This window comes from Dermacentor variabilis, chromosome 7 (assembly GCF_050947875.1).
Source record: "Dermacentor variabilis isolate Ectoservices chromosome 7, ASM5094787v1, whole genome shotgun sequence".
In the NCBI taxonomy this organism is placed as follows: Eukaryota; Metazoa; Arthropoda; class Arachnida; order Ixodida; family Ixodidae; genus Dermacentor; species Dermacentor variabilis.
In genome coordinates this window covers 72,600,633-72,621,167 of record NC_134574.1, presented here as the reverse complement: position 1 = coordinate 72,621,167, position 20,535 = coordinate 72,600,633, and the positions used below count along the sequence as shown (strand labels likewise).

Sequence of the window (20,535 nt, the reverse complement as noted above, 5' to 3'; positions counted from 1 at the left end):
TTTTTTCATTCTTTCTTTCTTTCTTTCTTTCGTGCATCGCAAACAGGGATATGTAAGGAGAAAAGTATGTATGAGCGCCTCACTAAGACCATCCTACCGGACGAAAAAAACAAGCGAGCACAGAGAGAAAGAGAGAGAGGTAGAGCAAACGTTTATTAATCCGAATCAGTGAGAAAGAGTTCTTTCTACATCCAAGGCGGGTGGCCTCCTCAGTCAATGTTGCCATTGGCCTTTGTTGCTTCCCTGGCCTCGTTGACCAGCTTTCGCTGGTCCTCCAAGTACGGCGCCACCAGCATGGCCTCCCACGTTGGGTTCAGTAAGATTAGCACAGCCCACCCCCATGTGACAAAGGGAGCGCGGCGCCCCGCAGGGAAGCAAAAGTATGAGAACTGGATCGGGTGCATCCTATGCATAATAATGTCGAGTACAAAGGAGTTCATTTGGAGACACCGCAAAGGAATTATCTCTTCTCTAGTTAGATTGGGGTGTGGAAAGGGGTACGCCCTTCATTTCAACTTGGTAATGCTGCAGGATACTGTAATATTTTTTTAAAAATATTTTTGGACCTCGTCGCCTTTCGGAACCCCTCTGGCAGAAAAGCCTGGCTTGTATGATCTCGGGCTGCGGCGGGTGCCGCTTCGTTTACCGTCAATGACTCGTGGTCATGGGTCCAGACAACTTAGGTCTCGGTAACTTGGGTGTCTTTCGGTGTTTATAGCAGAATTTGGAGAGCTTGGGTGGTTATCAGGCGTTTTCCGAAATTATGACACGTGTATTGGGAGTCGCTCATTATTACGGCATTCTCTGTGCATGTGAAGATGGCCAGTGCTATTGCCACCTCTTCCGCCGTGTCCGAATCTTTGGCGAGTATCCTGGCAGCGGCCTTCTCTTCGCCTTTGGTAATAATTGCCGTTACTGCCAAAGCAGGTATCCTTGGATACTTAGCCGCATCCGTGTGTCTTTTGTTAAGGTCTGCAGAGAATTTCTTGTCGTGTGCTCTTGCTCTTGTCCATCTTCTTTCCTCATGAATGTTTTGACGCATATTGTGAAGTACAGGTGCCACTGAGATTGAGTCTCATATGTTAGTTTGGAGACTGGATTTCTCGTCTGATTTCGCACTTGCTTCCACATCAGTCCGGCTTTTATTGCACGCTTCTGCGAGTTCCTCTCACGTATTTTGCAGGCCGAGTTTGAGAATCGCGCCCTAGCTGTCTTTCTGGAATTCTCAATGCAGTGTTGGTAGCTTTTCTAATCATGATGTTTAGTTCTTCAATTTCTGCGTTCTTCAAGGCCAGATAGGGGGTGCCATACGCGATCCGGCTCGTGATGAGCGCCTGTACAATACACATGGTTCTAGTTCTTTGAGGCCGCGACTTTGCTTTACAAATTTCTTAATGAGGTGCGACACTTGGGTAAGCGATGTTTCAAGTTTGCCGTGGGTCGCGGCTCCCGACCCGTCTTTATCTATAAGGCCAAGTATTCGCAACGAGTGCACTCATGGTATTTCAAGTCTGGCTCGGGTCGGGTTGCTCAGAGGCTGGTGGCCTGCCTCGAGTTATCGCTTTGAGCACTGTCAGTTCTGATTTTTCGTTTGCCCATTGTAATCCGCATTTGTTTAGGTAAAGTCTGACGCAATTTATTGCCTGCTGTAGTGTATTTTGTTATTGGCCCGTAGATGGTGCGTTCGTCAATATTATTATACCTTCTGCATGAAAGGCGTGGCTCAGCCCTTCTATTTCGTTCAGTTCTTGAGGCAATTTCATCATTGTGATGTTGAAGAGCAAACGCGATATTACCGACTCTTGAGGTGTTCCCTCGTTCGGCGTCTCGAAATTTTCTTTTCTTAGGTCGCCAACCCCAATGTTGGCCGCTCTTTCTGAAAGAAGTTTTTTACCTATAGACACAATTGCTCAGAACAGCCGGTCGGCTAGGGGTTGCGGAGTACCACCTCGTGCGCCACGTTGTCAAAGGCACCCTTGATGTCGATTGCCACAATGCAGTCCTTGTGATGTTTTCCCAAGTAAGCTATTAGATCTTCTTTGAGTTGTAATAGCACGTCTTAGGTAGAAAGATGTTGCCTGAAGACTAACATTGTTTTGGCCACCAGGTCATTGTTTTCGAGGTGATAGGTGAGGCGTTCTTGCACCGTATGTTCCACCAATTTTCTTGCACACGATATCATGGAAATGGAACGGAGATTGCTTACTTGCAGCAGTTTATTGGGCCCTAAGAACATGGTGATTTCGGCATGCTTCTATGCCGCTGCAATTTCGACCCTCTCCCGGCACTAGTTCATATAATTTTGTAGACTGTTTACTGATTCATTTTCAAGATTTCGAAGGATCTTTTAATGAACGTGTTCATTTCCAGCGAGCTGATAGCTTTGCCCATGCCACCTCAATGTCTGCATGGAAAAAGGGTCTGTCCAATTCGTGATTGGGTGTGCTTTTGTACTGCTTCGGATTACTCTTTCTCGGAATTTTCATCCAGTGAGCCTATTTTTCTTTATTTCTTCCAATACTTGCTGCTCTTTACCTTGGTAATAATGGAGCAACATTGCAATGTTATGTCTCTGTTGCGTCCTGCTTTGGGTTTTTGGTAGTAGCGACATGAGTATGTACCACGTCATTCTAGTGCTCAGCGTGCCTTGAAGTAGGACACACGTTTGGTTCAAATTTTGCCTGCTAAGCTTCTCAGCGTACTTCTGTGTCAATGAGTAACCCGGGCTATACGTTGCTTAAGTTTCCGGTTATGTTTCACCTTTTTCCAACGTTTGAGAAGCCTTCCTGGGGCTTCCCGTACGTGAAAGAGGTCTGGGCCGACTGCTGGTGTGTCTGCTGTGAATTGAATTTTCTTGGTGTGCGTTTCGGCTTCCTCGATAACAGTGCAGAACCAAACTTCAATGTCTTTAATTTTGCCGGCTCCGTCACTTTTCCTGAAACCGGCCTAGTCTGTAATTTTTCCTTTCTTGATTTGAATTTGTGCCTTACGGTGCAATACTTTAGGTTGTATAACATGATGATAGCTATCTATGTTATCCTAAAACCTGTTCCACTACGACCTACTGAAGCCCTCGGTAAAGGTAAGATGGGAGTTGGTGTTGCGAGAAACACTCTTGCCCGTTCTTCTGGGCGCGTGCGGATCATTCGACAGCGTCAGGTGTTATTATTCTGCTGTGTCGTGCACATTCGCTCCTTTCATAGTGGTTTAATGGTATCCCAAAGTTGTATGATGTGCAATAAAATCGCCCATCACTACAAGCTTGTAGCCTCTCGTTAGCTGTCGGATTTCCCTGAGAGGCATATCAATGTACGAAAGGACATTTTTGGGCGGGCTGCAGACATGGAGCACGAAGAGGCTCTTGTACGTCTTTCTTTCCAGTGTTATTTCACTTAGGAAGTGCTGACTTTCCATGTGCGTGAGATCGTGTTTGTAGACCGTAGAGATCTTCTTGTTGAGAATAGCAGCGTAGTGTGTACCCGTATGCGTCTCATATAATTTAATTTTGAAGTCTTTGCCGTATGTATCTTTAAGGGAAATGTCCTCAGGCTGTTCAAGTTTTGCCAATTCTTGAAGATCTGTTCACTTGTTTCGAAGTGATCTGCAGTTCCGTTGCCCGATCTTGAAAGGCTGATGTCGGTGCTTTTCCCTAATCTGGCTCCCAATTCTGTTCTAATTCGTCGTCGGTGGTGGTGTTTCTAGCTTGTCTCTTGGCATCGTTCATGTCGGTTCGCGCCTTCTTTCACGAATGCTTTTCGTCTAGTTCGGCTCTTGTGATGAAATTCCGCTTAGCGTAGGTATTGAAGTTGCTGATATCCTGAAGTACTGCTTGGATTGGTGTGATTTGTTGAGTTATGTATTGTTGTGGCTGTTGCGTGACTTTCTGGACAATTAGACCCATTCCTTTCTGGATTTGTGTCTTCATCCTCGCTTGCACCTCTTTGTTGATAAAGATTTCGGTGTCACTGTATTCTACTCTGTTACCCTTCATGATGATATCCTGTTCCTTGCAGCGTTTCACAGCGTTCCTATGAACGTTTGTGGGTTGTCTAGCTTGACTTGAAACTCCTTTCTTGGTTTCTCTCCATTTCTCTTCAACTTCCCTATTCGTACTTTTGCCGTTCACAATATTTGCATAAGATGTTCCCCTTTGCGAACTAGACCACGATGTTGAGCCTGATTTAGACTAGATAGGCTTTATCCGGGTCTCGATTTTCCAGGGGACAGTCAAGAAAAGGGGGTAGTAGGGAGCAAGGCACTCATGCTGCGGCTAGATGTTATTAGGTCAGGAAAATCTGAATGCGTGCTCAGATACCCATCCCGCTGTTTCTATTGTTATTTTTCTTCCCTCTTTTGCCTCCCTGTGAAAGGTGGTGGCGCTGTTTTTAGCTTTTACTCGCACTCCCTTCCTGATGTTTCATGCGGAAGTTGGCATATTTTGCAGATTGGTGTGCACTCGTGGTTTAGGGGCTGTCCCATTTTACCGCAAAGATGACAGACGTTCTTAGGGCGTCGACAAATATCTTGCCTGTGCCCGATGTCATCACACAGTTTGCAGGAACCTATAGACTTTCTATACGGTCTACATCGAAGTATGGCTCCACCGACCTCAATTTAGAAAGGAACATGCGGTCCTTCGAAATAGATCAAGGCCGAGCTTGGTCTTCCAAGCATCCTTGACTCTATGACGGTGTATCTGTCCTCTGGCGAGATTTTGTACATGAGGTCTTCATCACTGAGTACTGGCTCTAGTTCAAGCAAGCAAAAACAAAAAAAAAGCATTTTAAATCACTATACTCGCGGACAACTTTCTGTGGCAATGAAGAGAAAGCTGCGGGTGCGGGGCACATGTGTTACGGTGCCAAGTAGTCCGCCAGCGTTTTAAGGTGCTTTTGGTTGCTCGGAACACACGCTGAATCGCCGCAGCTTTACGTGCGACGGTGTCGCGTTTGCCCAGACGCGCAAGGGAAAAGCCGCAAAGTAAGCAAACTCTTACATTCAGCGGTGTGTTTCATCGCATTTGACTGTTGTTAATAAGGTGTATATGTTTTCTCTTCACCAGCTTAAATTAACATGCATAAAAACACGGGACTCTTTTCAGAAGCGCTCTCACTCGTGCGCGATTTGCCTCCGTAGCTTTCCCTTCATTTCCACAGAAAGTTGGCCACGAGTGTTGCGTCATTTTTCCATTTTTGTGACTGCTTTTCGAGATGAAGACACCACGGATTACTTGTAGGAGGCCTACCTATGGCTGTTTTCTATCGTTTGTACGTCAGAAATAGCAGCTAGTCTGTAAAAATTTGTGATAACTGCGACACCTTCCAGCACAACAACTGTACAACTACGTAGGCAAGATAAGACAGCATGCTAACAACTCTTGTTAAACATTCAATTTTTTCGTAATATTGTTATTAGTACAGTACACATTCTAGTACATACAATTCATAATCAAATGGGCAGATTCTGAAATATGAAAGGGCGCCTTTATCGCATCGAGCCTTACAGCATGTACGGCGCGGGTCTAAAATAGAAATTCAAGTTCCTTTTTTTGGCAAGAAAACGAAAGCGGCGCCGTCGGAACTATCACCAAGATCAGCTATTTCTCTTGCATTTGTTATATATAAAAACTAGAGGACTTCGAGAAAGGCGCGCTCACGCCTCGTTATTACGTTTCATAGAAAAAGAGGTACCATAGTTGATAACCACGCACAAGCGGCTCTTTTGCGTAAAGCACAAATGCGAGCTTTAGAATGTGGCGGCAAGTCTCGGCTCTTTGTCACGAGTGGGTCCCTTCTTCACTTTTCTCGAGTTGAACTTCCTTTCTCTCTTTCCCTGGGACTAATTTTATCATTACAATTCTAAATCATTATAAATATCATTCTTGCAAACAGCTGCGTGCTTAGTCGCAAAGTTCAACTTAAAATGCATTTTCCCCGCGAAAAGGTTGCGTCGAAGATCGGGCAAGAATGCTGGAACTACAGCTCGATCGCAACCTGCTACCTCATTGCAGACCACATAATCATGGCGAATAAACGTAATAAGGGACGCACGCTTATTTACAGAGTGCAGAGTGCAACAGGAAAACAGAACACGTGCATGTATTTACGCAAACTAATTTGTAAAATTTTCAGGCGGGGTTATTAAAAATTGAAAGCTGGAAAAGCTGTTAGAAAATAAAATTTTCAGCCCATCATCCCGTGTTGTCATGAACTCACTTCTTCGCGAAGAGTTGCTACTAATCTACTTGACCGAAGCAGGAAGGAAAACGAGAAGGGTGCCTCACGCATAAGTCTCCAAACTCAAAACTCACTCATGGGTCAACTGACTCAGTCTCACTCAGACGCTGAGCAACCTGTTAGGGCCGATTTACGCTCGAGCCGCCCATCGCGGCAAACCGCACCGCACGCGTGCGGTCGCGCGAAAGATTGCACGTATCAAACACTTGTGCACAAATTTCGGTTTACAATGTGTAAGGTATACACTGTGCACACAGTTTAAATGGTAATTTGTGCACAAGTACTGGATAAGTGCAATTTTTCGCGTGACCGCAAGCGTGCGGTGCGGCTTGCGGCGATGGGCGGCTCGAGTGTAAATCGGCCCCTAGTCCCACTGGGTGAACGTGATTAGACAAAAGGGGTGTGAATCCGAGTAAGAGTGAGCCCGGTTGTGTAGGCTTTGGGTGAGTCTCACGCTAAGAGTCCGCACCCGACTACAATATTGGTGAAAGTTGATTCAGAATGGGGCTGGCAGGGTGGAGAACATTGGTGAGCCTAATTCTAAAGGAGCTATAAGCACGAAATAAAAAGAAATATCGGTAAACAAAAAGTCAGAGCCATTCACACAGTGAAGGTGAATGACCAGCAGAGCTGAATATATGCTGATAAACCTGTTGATAACAAATATTTTGATTGAAAATAAGAAACCTAGCACAATTAACTTTTTTTCAGGATTTTTTTCGTTCAATAAATTGCATACTAAGTGCTTTTTTTTATTTGTGACCTTGTTTTGTTTGCTCTTTTGGATTGATTATTTGGTAACCAAGGCGACTTCGTTTTATGATCGCTATGATATACGGTCAGTGGCTCAGTGGCGACACTAGAAAGATTCTTGGCCATTTTTAGGTCTACACACAACTTATGACGCGTCGTGGGCACACTGAAGTTTGAGTAACATTGAATGCCAGACTTTTCAAAAAGAAACGTCACGAACCAATTTCCGTCTGGCCGGGACGCGTTTATGCTGAAATCACCCACAGTTACGACAGGAGTACTGCCGGTAAGAGTGATCCAACCAAAGGCGTATACGCTTCACGATTGCGACACGATCTTCGTCCGTATTACGTGCCGCTTACCGTTGCCGAGCACATTCCCGCTTCTATTCAAGGCGGTGTTCTTCGTGTGAGCACTGTTCATCCGCAGTCCTTACTGCACGGGGCCTACCCATTGCACAGGTGGAAGGCAACTGAGAAAAGGTTACGTGGTCTGCGTATAGGGCCCGTGACGTTAAACCACAGTTCACACTAAACCGTGTCCGGACTAGGGATACGTATACGGAGCTCGACTTGAATGAATCCGGTCGTGGGGATGTGTTCCCGGAACTCTGGCCAGCGGATGACGCTATACGCAACGGCCACGGGGGAAGAGGACGCATCGAGGCCTGCTGGTTCGTGGTTTGCTGGTGTTCGCTTTTGGGGTGAGGAATGGCTACACTTCACTATTTGTCTGCGCGTTGACACTGGGCGCAATGCATGAGTCAGGGTTGGAATCAAACACCGGATACAAGCTAAGAGTACGCCCAGACGCCCGCGATAACCAGCAGTGGAGAACATGCCAGAGTGAGACGGGACAAGAAATTTGTTCCATTTTGGCAGTTATACGCGTACCTAACGGGGAGCACGAGGGCGGAGGCATCCTCTCTCCCCCACTGTTAATAGCTGCAGACTGGCAAATGCAACAACACGGCCGAGATCAATTTTTCTTTAAAAGAAACTGCCACGGAAATAATCGTTTAATTACTGTGCATCCTGTGCAGAGAGGAATGTCTTTCGTTCCTCGCCTTAATGCAATGTAGCAGACGAAGTTCCAAGAACCGAAATCAGTGGCCAAAGTGAGTAATGTTGGGCGGCATCGTCAAAATGCCGTCAGCGACCTTTGTGGCGTCGTGTATTCGCAGCAGGCTCCACTTTCTCCTGAATCGCTGTCACTTGCTGTTACGGGCGGTTCCGGCAGTCCGTGCCAGAGTTGTGTTATCTGTTCCCGACTGGGCTCTTGATGTGCATGCATTCCTCACGCCAACGCGTTGTGTGCCTGGCTGCACGAGTGGATACATGACGGGCAAAACGCCACGCCATTTTTTTGGAGAGCTCGGCGAACGTCTCCTATCTCCGTGAGGCGTAGGATCGCGCGATACATCGTTTCGACAGAAAACCGACACATAAATCACGCGCTTGGGAGGCACGTTTTTCACGGTGGGTGACATCCAAAAGACAATGTCCGACATAATCGGTGAAAAAAAAGACCGAAAAAAGACACTTCTACGGACTTCTTCCGCTACAAAAGCCAAATCGCTGTGAAAAAATGCGTCTGAAATCTCGGCCTAACTTCCAACCCTCCTACGAAAAGCATTCCTAGCTGCGATGAAAAATAAATAACTATCCCTACTCACTCCGTCCTGGTGCAAAGTTGTTGAGGAAGATAAAAGTAGAAGCTTTGTGGCGCTAAAAGTAGAAGCTTTGTGTGCTGCAGAAAGAAAAAGAGGGCTTGTTCATTGAGAAATTGAGAAAAGAGGCAGTTTAGCAAGCAAGAAGAGAAACAGTAAAGAGTCTTGTCTACACTGAATGCTTTTCCTTTGTCACAGCTAGAAGTGATTGCTGCAGGAGTAGTGTTTAAAACTGAATGAACTTTGATTTGCGTACATCCCTAAACGCCCACAATATTGAACAGAATTTCAAAAGTTACATCAGTTCATTTCACGTGGGTGATGAGCCTTTATTTTTCTGCATCCGAAATCTGAAGAATATGCATACACGGAAGGATTTCTGGCATGCACAGGTGTAAACATTTCACCGACCAAATCCGAACTCCTCCTCTACAGACAGTCCAGGCATGGTGTTAGGAACGTCGAGCCTCTGGGCGAACCTCGAGCCTCGAGTCTAAATTACAACACGGCAAGGGCATCCCATTACAAGGATGAATCCAATCAAAATTTTAGGACTCTTATTCAACGCCAAAGGCTGTTGTGCAAAAGCTCTAAAAAAGCTAGGCGCACAGTCGAAAAATATACTAAGACTGATCAATAGAATCACAAGCTAAAGGGGAAGGTTCAAGTAGGACAACCTACTCAGGGTCTTTCAAGCTTTTTTCATCAGTCATATTACAAGGTACCGTACCTCAAATAGAGCAAAATCGAAAAGAACCAATCTTACAATCTTACACGCGCATCAGATCCGGCGCCAAAAGAATACTCGATATTCCAGTCTGCTAGCACGGTAAAACTGCTGGAACTCGTAATTCGCAATACCACAGACGAATAAATCCAAGCACAGTTTATTGCACAGATTTCCAGGCTTTCGCCAACTAATCCGGGCATTAAGATTCTTGATGAAGCTGGTATACTATCTATACAAGCACTGCTTGAGAGATACCCCCTGTCTAAATTAGCCCGGGAAGGTATAAAGGTAGAGCCCGTACCAAGGAACACCCACCCGATATATAACGAAGATATATATATATATATATATATATATATATATATATATATATATATATATATATATATATATATATATTCAAGTTACCCCTAAAGGCCCTTAGGTTAACGGTAGTGCATAAGGGAGGGGGGGGGGGTGACAGGGCTGGTGCAAATAACTGCAGGCGTATATATAATTCAAAATAAAATAACGCAGTATAGAATAGGCACAGAAAAGGACATTACTATTGCATATATATACGCACGTTACATGAACAACACACGAGTATAATAACTCGAGTGAGTTATTGGTGGTTAAAAGAGAACTAATCGAGGACACGGTCAAACAGAGGCACACAGTTAGGTAACGATTACGGTACAGAGCAGAATAACAAATTAAATTGAATAAGAGTGCAAAATACAATAAAGAGATAGAAAAGAAAAGCTAGTGAACTAATAGACGCACTGTGTTAAGAACAAAACAGTGGAATATTATTCAGGGATGGTTGCACGATCGTTATCACGAATGAGGTCTTGAAATTTGCTGCTGTTAATTTCTGTAGCGATGTGTGATAGCAACTGGTTCCAATCCTTTGATGTCCACGGTAGGAAACATTCACCGTAGTGTATTGAGCGGCAAATTATTCGTGTTACTTTATTAGTATGGTCCCGACGGGGAAAGATAGCCGCTGGCTGCACGAAAAAGTCGTCATGGCGGAATGTGTGATTGTAAATTTTATGGAAAAGTGATAAGCGAGCATGTTTACTGCAATGCGAAAGCTCTTGCAATTGAGAGTGATTTTTTAAAGCAGCGACACTAGCGAAAGGTGAGTGTTCCAAGTAGATGAAGCGAACAGCACGGAATATGAGGGCTTGTTGTTAATAATGCAGTATTTGCAATGATCCCAGATGGCAGACGCATATTCAATTTGAGGTCGCATTAACGTGGTGTAAGCAAGTATTCGAAGATGAATAGGCGCTTGTCTAATGTCATGTTTAAAGCGGCCGAGACGATTAGCAGAAGCAAGGGTTGTGTTATTATGGCAATCCAATGATAAGTCAGACTGTAAATAAAGTGCAATGGACTTGTACGTTGATGCCATTTCAATAGAGCTATCATTTAATTAATAAGACGAAAGTACACGGCAAAGATGGTTAGTAAATTACAAGGCCTTTTTTTCACTGTGGTTAAGTGGCACGAGCCAAGATGAGCACTATGCACTGCTCGTGTTAAGGTCGGATTGTATGGTCAGCTGGTCGGTGATGCAGGATACACCCCGACATATGACGTAATCATGGGCAAACAGTCTAATTCTGGATGAGAGTGAAGCTGGAAGATCTTTAATGTAGATTAAAAATAGTAACGACCAATCACACTCCCCTGGAGTTTACCAGAAGCGACATGTCTGAAAGATGAGGTAGCGTCATTAACAGAGGTGATTTCCACGCGCGCTTATAAGAAATAATTTACGCATGCTGGAACGTTAGGGTGAATGTGAAGCTTTTCCAATATGGTAAATTGCCGGTGGCGGGAGACTGGGTCAAAAGCCTTTGAACAGTCTGGAAGAATTGAATCTAATTGCAAACCCGCGTCTATGGAAGAATGAATATCGTGGATGGAGCCCGCAAGTAGCGTGTCGCAAGAATATTCGCTTCGAAAACCGTGCGGGTATTTCAATATATTGTTATGTTCCTCGATATAGTTAATGATATAAAATTGTATAAGGTGTTCTAGAAGTTTACATACAGTACGCGTTAGTGAAATGGGACTATAATTGGCCGGAGAACACCGATCGCCGGGCTTAAGTATCGGGATGACTTTAGCTTTCTTCCGGTGATTTGGAATGGGACCATTTGCTGATGATATTGAGAAATGTGCACAGAACAGTGGACATATACTAGGAATTATATTTTTGAGTATTTTATTGTTGATACCAGTGTGATCCGAAGCAGATCGAATTTTTATTTTGTTTAGCAGGGAAACAATGCCAGCTTCAGTGATGGTTATCTCGGGCATATGCATAGCGGTAAAAAAATGAAAGCTACGGCATGTGGCCATGTCTTCTTTTGTAAAAAGTGATACTAAAGTATTGTTGAAAATTGCAGTGCACTCTTGTTAAGAAAAAAACAGCACTATTATCACGTGTGATCCTAATATTAAGAATATCATTCGCCTTCGGTCAAATACGAATACGTCTATTGGGATCTCTTCCGGAAAAATTCGAGCCCAAGGGCCCCTCAAGCGAATTCTTCAAGGACCTTGTGGCGACGAGCGACCACGTAGACCGGTAAAGTCTCGGGCTCTTGCAGGACAGGAAGAACCGACACTCGATCTCTTAGCGTAGCATTCTTTTAATAATCTCCTTCGGAACGCTAGCCCGTGCCGGAGCGTGCCAGCCGCTCGTGCCTCGTGCAGACGCGAACGTCTACGTCATCTCTCGTGCGACGCCGATGCTGCTGCCGCTACAGAGGGCTCCCCCCCTGGAGAGGAGAAAAGTTCGACGAACGATGGAAAGTCCACGTGACGCGGCGTGTCTTGGCATTGGTCTTGGGTGTCACGTGCGCAGGGGGCGGCGAAAGATGCAGCAGGGTCGCCTCGCATACTGGTGGAGTTGATGGCGCGGGTGCTTCGATGTAGGCGGGTTTGAGGCGTTCCAGGGCAATTGTGTCTGATCGGCCCTTGACATTCACAAGAAACGTCGTCGGACGACGCTCTGGAACACAATATGGCCCGGAGTAGTGTGGTTGCAAAGGCTTCCGCATAGCACAGTTACGTACGAAAACGTGGGTAGGAGAGGTGAGTGCGGGAGAAACGTACGGGGACCTTGCTTCTTGTGAACTTGTAGGCATGGGGCGTATCTGGCTGAAGAAGGCTTGCAGTTCGGCAACGTATTCGGCAGGTGATGGCATAGGCGTTTTGGGGGTGGTGACAAAGAAATCGCACGGAAGGCGTAGCGGAGTGCCGTAAGCTAGCTCAGCACAGGAGCAACCTAGGTCGCTCTTTAGTGCGGCTCTCATGCCAAGTAAGACGAGGGGCAAATGCAGGACCCACTTCTCTCGCAATTCATGTGCCATACGGGAGGCCTTGAGAGCCGGTGAAAACGTTCTACTAGTCCATTGGACTGCGGGTGCTAAGCAGTTGTGCGAAAACGTGTCGTTCCGAGTAGTTTGAGTAGCTCGTTGAAGAGTGCTGAGTCAAACTGCCGACCGCAATCTGTGATTATTGTGGATGGGCAGCCGAACCTTGCGATCCACGTAGACATGAAAGCTGCTGCAACAGTGGGCGCTGAGATGTCAGATATAGGTGTAGCTTCTGGCCACCGTGTATAACGGTCGATGCATGTCAGTATGTAGCAGTAACCCTTCGAAGGTGGGAGAGGGCCGACGAGGTCGAGGTGTATGGTATCAAAACGAGCATCCGGTGGAAGAAAAGACTTGGCAGGCGGAATGGGGTGACGCTGGATCTTCGAACGTTGACACGACAAACAGCAGCGAACTCAATCGCGAACTTGCGCGTTTAGCGGGGGCCAACCGAAACGACTGGAAAGTAGCTTCTGTGTCGCTCGTATGCCAGGGTGCGACAGGTTGTGTACGGTTTCGAATAGACGTCTGCGAAGGGATGCCGGAATGTATGGTCTAGGTGTGTCGTTAGAAGTGTCGCAGACGGCGGACGTACCGTTTGGGGTCACAACGACGTCTTCCAATTTCAGGGACGTTGACGAATTCCGGAGTGTACGAAGTTCAGTGTCGTCACGCTGTTGACTGGCGAGTAAGTCGGCCTCGATGATAAAAGGTTCCGATGTCAACGTGGAAACGACATTGACACGACTGAGGACGTCGGCTGGAACGTTGTCGGTGCCCTTGATGTGGCGGAACGTTGTTGTAAACTCGGAAATGTAGGAAAGGTGGCGAACCTCGCGGGGCGAGTAACAGGACGCCGAACGATTCATTGCGTGCACAAGGGGCTTGTGGTCCGTCAAGACAGTGAATGCACGGCCTTCGAGGAAATGGCGAAAATGCTTGATAGCCAGGTAAACAGCGAGTAATTCACGGCCGAACACGCTGTAGCGGGACTGCGCAGGCTTCAGTTTCTTGGAGAAAAAAGCGAGTGGATGCCACGCATTGTCGATGAATTGCTGCAGAACGGCACCAACGGCGTTGTTTGAAGCGTCGGTCATGATGGCAGTGGGTGCGTCTGGCTTTGGGTGTCTAAGCAGCGTGGCGTCGGCGAGGGCAGACTTGACTCTTGTGAAAGCGTCGGTGGCCTCTTCAGTCCACTGAAGCACTTGTTTGCGTTTGTTTACCAGGAGGGTGTCTAGCGGAGCCATAAGTCGTGCGCACTCGGGAATGAATCGGCGGTAGAAATTGACGAAACCGAGAAACTGGCGAAGCTTGGTGAGTGTGGTCGGTCGGGGAAGGTTTTCGATGACGCGAATCTTGGACGGCAGTGGTCGAATGCCGTTAGCGTCGATGATATGACCGAGGAACTCGAGTTCGGTTTGACCGAATTCACTCTTGGCGGCGTTGATGACAATTCCTTTACTGGCAAGGCGTGAAAACAACAACCGCAAGTGGTAAAGATGTTCTTCTGCCGAAGAGCTTGCGACGAGGAGGTCGTCAATGTATGCAAAAACGAAAGGCAAAACTTGGGTAACAGAATCGATGAAACGCTGAAAGGATTGGCCCGCGTTCCATAAACCGAAAGGTATGCGGAGAAATTCGAAAAGACCCAAGGGTGTAGTGATGGCGGTCTTGGGAATATCTTCTTCAGCGACAGGTAGCTGATGGTAGGCGCGAAAAGATCGACACTAAAAGATAGAAAAGATCATCGCACCGTGCAACGTTACCGTGAAGTCCTGAATGTTCGGTAGAGGGTAGCGATCAGGAACTGTGACGTTGTTTAGTGCCCGGTATTCGCCGCATGGGCGCCAGTCTCCCGTCTTCTTAGGCACCATGTAAAGTGGTGATGCCCAGTTACTGGAGGAAGGGCGGATGATGCCAAGTCGCAGCATGTGTTCGAACTCTGCGCGAGCGATCTTGAGTTTCTCCGGAGACAAACGCCGGGGTCGGGAATAGACCGGTGGGCCCGAGGTGACGATGTGATGGCACACGTCATGTTGCACCGCTTGCGTCCAGTCCGGCAGGCGCGTCAAAGTGGGAAACTCCCGTAGGAGCGTGGCGAAAGGTTTGTCCACCATGGCAGAAATAGGCGCTATGGGCGATGTGCCTGATGTCGGACGCCGGGAACGGATAGCTGGGTCACGGAGTCGATGAGACAGCGTCGTTGGATGTCCAGAAGGAGTCCGAAGGTATGCAAGAAGTCTGCTCCAATGACTGCACGACGGACGTCTGCAACCAGGAAAATCCAGGGGAACGCTCGTCGAAGGCGAAGGTTTAGCATGACGGAGCGTGACGAGAAAACTGGAATCCTGGTGCCGTTGACGGCTTGCAAAAACGACACATGTGTCGTTTTTCGGTGGGAGTGCTGGGCGGGGAGAATGCTGACGTCAGCACCTGTATCGACTAAGAATCGTTGTCCCGTAACTCTGTCCGTCACGTAGAAAGGCGACTTGTGTGTTGGGCCGGACCACTCGTCACCGTTAGAGGTCGGCCGGCCTGTTTCTCTGCCAAGCGCTGGTACGCCGACAGTGACGAGCGTCGTTTCCAAAGCGGCGGTGGCAGTAGCAAACTCCAAGCGTTGTAGTTGAGGTTTCATTGCAGGTGCCCGTGCGTCTTGATCTGCTGGAACTACGGCTGCGTCGGCAACGAGATGTGCGGCGATGTTCCGCTCCACAGATGAAGCGTTCCAGGCGTTCATGGAAGGAGTCGAGCGGAGATTGCATTGCGGAAGAGCAGGGAAGAGTTTGCAGAGCGGCTGTATTGTCACCCGGAGATGGTGACGTGGCTGCGATGGTTGGGGTGGCTACTTCCATGACTTTGTCGGCCAAAGCGGCAAGTCCGGTAAGGTCCATGGTACAGGCTGTCGCCAGGACCACCTGCACGTTAGCCGGGAGTCGTTGCAAAAACAATTCGCGCAACTGCGTGTCGTTGATGGATCTCGCGTTGTTTCCGAGCAGCTGGCTCATTCGGCGAAGAAGTTCAGTAGGACGTCGGTCGCCGAGTTCTTCAGCGGACAGAAGCTGCTGGATGCGAGAACGTTGTGAAGCTGCTGTGCACTGTAGCAGTGATGTCTTGAGATCGTCATAGGCGGCGGTAGACAATCGGGAGTTCAACATATCTGCTACCTCGTGAATGGCGGCGGGCGAGAGCGCTGCGACGGCGTAATGGAACTTCCAGGCTTGAGAGCAGATACCAGCGACTTCAAATTGCACTTCAGCCTGAAGAAACCCCGCCGAAGGATGCTGGTCGCAGTACTGTGGGAGGCGGACAGCGATCGCGGAACAGGAGGGCTCACCGCGTTCCTCGGAAAGGTTCTGGCCTTGAGCTCTCGTAGCGTTGGTCTGGTCCATGGCCGTCTCTACCACAGGAACGTATGGCAGTATCACGTCCGGGTCACCAAACTGTGGCGACGAGCGACCACGTAGACCAGTAAAATTTCGGGCTCTTGCAGGAGAAGAAGAACCGACACTCGATCTCTTAGCGTAGCATTCTTTTAATAATCTCCTTCGGAACAGTAGCCCATGCCGGAGCGTGCCCGCCACTCGTGCCTCGTGTAGACGCGAGTGTCTACGTCATCTCTCATGCGACGCCGATGCTGCTGCTGTTACAACCTAATTGCCAATCTTAAACACTCCGTCAAAAATGTGACCAAAGAAATCACCAAACACCTTGAAGTCCCCAAAACTGACTCGCGGTTAGCGCATCTCCAGGAGGCGAAACACGCTCTTGCAGACAGATGGAAAACGCAGAAATTAAATCGCCAACTACGAGCAGAACTAACGTCAGTAAACAAGGAAATATAGTGGTATTACAGGCAACTGGCCCTGCAACCGTGGGATGAGACATGCAACGAAACGGACGGTCCCATGAGAAGAGGTAGTAAGTGGAATCAACTTGAAAAGCCTCCTCAACGACACACTGTCCAGGAATGCTTTAGCTCTCGCCGTCAATAAGCTCATACATAAGCAGGTCACCTCGGGCTTCGCAAACGAATTGTCAACGTCCTGGCGCGAACTTGCCTACCGGTCAAGGAAGAAGATTCGCAAGGCATAAAAGCGAGAGCGGGTTACACGGGGCTAGACAGGCCAGAATCAGACGAACCTTTCACAATTTCGGAAATCAGACACGTACCCTTCAACTTAAATGGAAGATCGGCCCCGGGGCCAGGTGGCGCCACCAACAGAGTCCTCCGGAAGCTCGGCGACAAGGCTTTCGAAATCCTAACGGCAGAGATAAACGAGGTGGGGAGCTTGGGTTTGGAGCTTCGGAATGGCACACAGCTAAGGTGGTACTCATCCTTCGCACATAAATAACATAAGTAAACTGCGTCCAATCTCTCTAACATCGTGCATTTGCAAAGTGGCCGAACATGCAGTACACAACCGAATTGTTGATCACACAGAAAATGACGAACTATTTAGGCATAATCTAATGGGTTTTAGAAAGACTCTCCACACAGGACGCAGTGCTGCTCCTGAAAAGATCCGTATTCGAAAACGAGACGCAGGATGTACAAGGAATCATTGCACTCAACCTCGCTAAGGACTTTGATAAGGTGGCTCATTAACACATATTGAACGAAATTTCCTATCTCAACCTAGGGCGGAAATTCTGTAATTTTTCTCACTCGTTCCTATCAGAAAGGAAAGCGTTCCTTCGACAGGACGCGATCTCGGGCGGTCTTTACGAACTGGGCAACTGCTGAAACCCTTGCGGCTCGGTCCTAACCCCGCTAGTATCCAATATCGCCATGGATAAACCCTCTGAAAGGCTAACCGAACTCCCAAAATAGGCCACGCAATCTATGAAGATGATATTACAATCTGGTTCCCGGGGGGATCTCTGGCGGATCTAGAAAAATCTCTCCAGGGGGCCAAAGGAGTGCCGGAAGGATTTCTTGCATGCACAGGTGTCAAGACTTCACCGACCAAATCCGAACTCCTCCTCTACAGACAGTCCAGGCATGTTGTTAGGAACGTCGAGCCTCTGGTCAAACCTCGAGCCGAAATTACAACACGAGAAGGGCATCCCATTACGAGGATGAACTCCATCAAAATTTTAGGACTCTTAATCAACGCCAAAGGCTGTTGTGCAAAAGCTCTGAAAAAGCTAGGCGCACAGGCGAAAAATATATTAAGACTGATCAATAGAAACACAAGCAAAAGGGGAATATTCAAGTAGGGCAACCTACTCAGGGTCTTACAAGCTTTTTCATCAGTCATACTACTTACAATGCACCGTACCTCAAATAGAGCAAAATCGAAAAGAACCATTCTTACTTTCGTACACGCTCATCAGGTCTGGCGCCAAAATAATACTCGATATTCCACAGTCTGCTAGCAAGGCAAAACTGCTGGAACTCGGGATTCGTAATACCACAGACGAATAAACCGAAGCACAGTTTATCGCACAGATTTCTAGGCTTTCGCCAACTAATCCGGGCATTAAGGTTCTTGATGAAGCTGGTATACTATATATACAGGCACTTCTTGACAGATACTCTCTGTCTAAATTAGCCCGGGAAGGTATAAAGGTAGAGCCCGTACAAAGGAACACCCACCCGATATATAACGAAGATCGTAGAAGAGCGCTGGCTAGAACCATCCTTCAATGAATCAGTCCTCACAGGGCAGATACATTCTTCGTCGATGCCGTCAAATATGGCAGCAAAGACAGGTTTGCAATCTCGGTCGTTGACGCGCGCGGATAACTTATCAGCGCCGCGTCAATCTACACTAAACACCCAAACGAGGCGGAGGAAACCGCGATAGCCTTGGCTCTTCCAGCCGCAAAAGGCATGACGACCATTTTCTCCGACTTGTGTTCGGCGGTCAGAGCTTTCTCGTCCGCTCTAGTTTCTAAACATGCAGCCGGCATCGTCAACAGATCATTTCGTATTAATACGGGCGAAGAAACTGGAGATTATAGCATAGCGTGGTTCCCGGCCCACGTGAACGATATAACTAAGCAAGCGGGTTGCAACCGTAACGAGCGGGCCAACTGCTTGGCACGTAAATTTGCGCACCGCGCCCGAGCTAACGGTCCGGCTCTCTCACAGGCTTGCCCCTTCAAGATGCTCTTACCACTTATTACAAAATTACGTCGAATTACAGACACAGCAGGAGTAAATTCGCTCACCTCAGCCCGAAACTGAACAGGGCTCAGGTCCTTACTTTAAGGCTCCTACAGACGAGATCCTACCTCCACCCGCAGAGCGCTTATTTGGATAGACCTCAACTTCCCGCAATCGTGCTCCAAATGCGGTCCCGCATGCTGCTCCTTCGACCGCACGCTCTGGCTGTCCCCGTATAACGTGGGCTCCGACCTTCAATACAAGTCCAAGTGGGACGCCTTGCTGAAGAGCAAGGTATTTAGGCACCAACTGTAGACCGACCAAAGGGCCCACGACGTCGCAGAAATTCACCACCTCCCGGTCCTGTCGTGGGCGGAGCCATCAACTTGATTGGGTAGCCTTCAAATTCCTCAGGATATTTCAATAAACGTCTTGTCACTGTCATCATTCGCCTTAATGACGCGCCAGTATCTGCGAGGGTTAATATTAAGCATAGATGATAAGTTTCCTAAAGAAATGGCGTTGGGTGTTTCTGAGCAACAACTGATACACTTTCTGGCATACTTTGTAACGCATCCACGAATCAGAAAGTTGGTACTTGTTTGCCTGTGTCTGTACAATCTTTTTTTTTATAAGCTGCCGAAGTTTAATAATAAACCGTGGCACATTACTGCGGTTTTTAACGGATAATACTGTAATGAACTTGTCTAGTAGGTTAATTAAAACGTTTTGTGTATCTTACAGACTTCTTCAACAGCGTACATTAAATGGCCAGCGAGGAAACGCTCAGAAAAACGTGACAGTTCAGAATTGATTACTCTATAGTTTGCCCTCCTATAGCATTCCATAATTAAGAAATCCTTTGGCGCCTGTTTAGTAGACTGTTGAGGTTACCGGTTGTAATATCATGATCAGAGAGACCAGGAAGGCGGGTAATTGTTGAAATGATATGAAAAGAGTTGCTTAATATTAAATAGACTACATTTGATCATGTTGACCTTCCAGTGGCCTCATTGATAAGTTTCGCAAGGGAAAGGTCAAGGCATGTTTGTTTGAAAAAATGAATGCGCGTCCATGTAGCCTGATGAAACAGATTGCGTGGGCCAGCACAATTCTGGAAAGTTCAGGTCACCGAAAATTACTAATGAAGGGAAAGAAAATTTCATGGTCCAAAACTTAGTAAGCGGTCAAATTCAGTCACAAACCTGCCTGCATATCAGGAGGGTGGTAATGCGTGCATACAATTATGTTAGTAGAGCCGCATTTAAGCGATATCCAACGCACGCTGAAGATAAGCATCAATTTGAATTGGTGCAGAAACAAAGTCCTTTTTTATGGTGATAAGGACGCCACCTCCGCTTCTCAATATTTTACCGCAACGAAAAAAATCGAGCTCAGAACAAGTAGCTAAGATAGAGCCTTCATAACCCGCCGCGGTTGCTCAGTGGCTATGGTGTTGGGCTGCTGAGCACGAGGTCGCGGGATCGAATCCCGGCCACGGCGGCCGCATTTCGATGGGGGCGAAATGCGAAAACACCCGTGTGCTTAGATTTAGGTGCACGTTAAAGAACCCCAGGTGGTCAAAATTTCCGGAGCCCTCCACTACGGCGCGCCTCATAATCAGAAAGTGGTTTTGGCACGTAAAACCCCAAATA

At 47.4% G+C, this 20,535-nt stretch overlaps 1 protein-coding gene across 1 annotated transcript; it reads right to left on the bottom strand.

Annotated features, from left to right (window-relative positions):
* Positions 1–209: 209 nt before the first annotated feature.
* Positions 210–16,157, bottom strand: LOC142588691 (uncharacterized). The gene is made up of 2 exons (XM_075700512.1): positions 15,556–16,157; positions 210–405 (listed from the first exon to the last, which is right to left on the bottom strand). Exons 1-2 carry the CDS (start codon positions 16,155–16,157, stop codon positions 210–212), a joined length of 798 nt encoding a protein of 265 aa, XP_075556627.1.
* Between the last annotated feature and the right edge of the window lie 4,378 nt (positions 16,158–20,535).

What these genes read in the sequence shown, in the direction of transcription:
- LOC142588691 (XM_075700512.1), bottom strand. Translation starts at nt 16,157, where the DNA reads ATGGACCAGACCAACGCTACGAGAGCTCAAGGCCAGAACCTTTCCGAG. An exon ending in GGTGACAATACAGCCGCTCT is followed by an intron (nt 406 to 15,555) that starts GCAAACTCTTCC and finishes TATTATGCATAG; the next exon opens with GATGCACCCGATCCAGTTCT.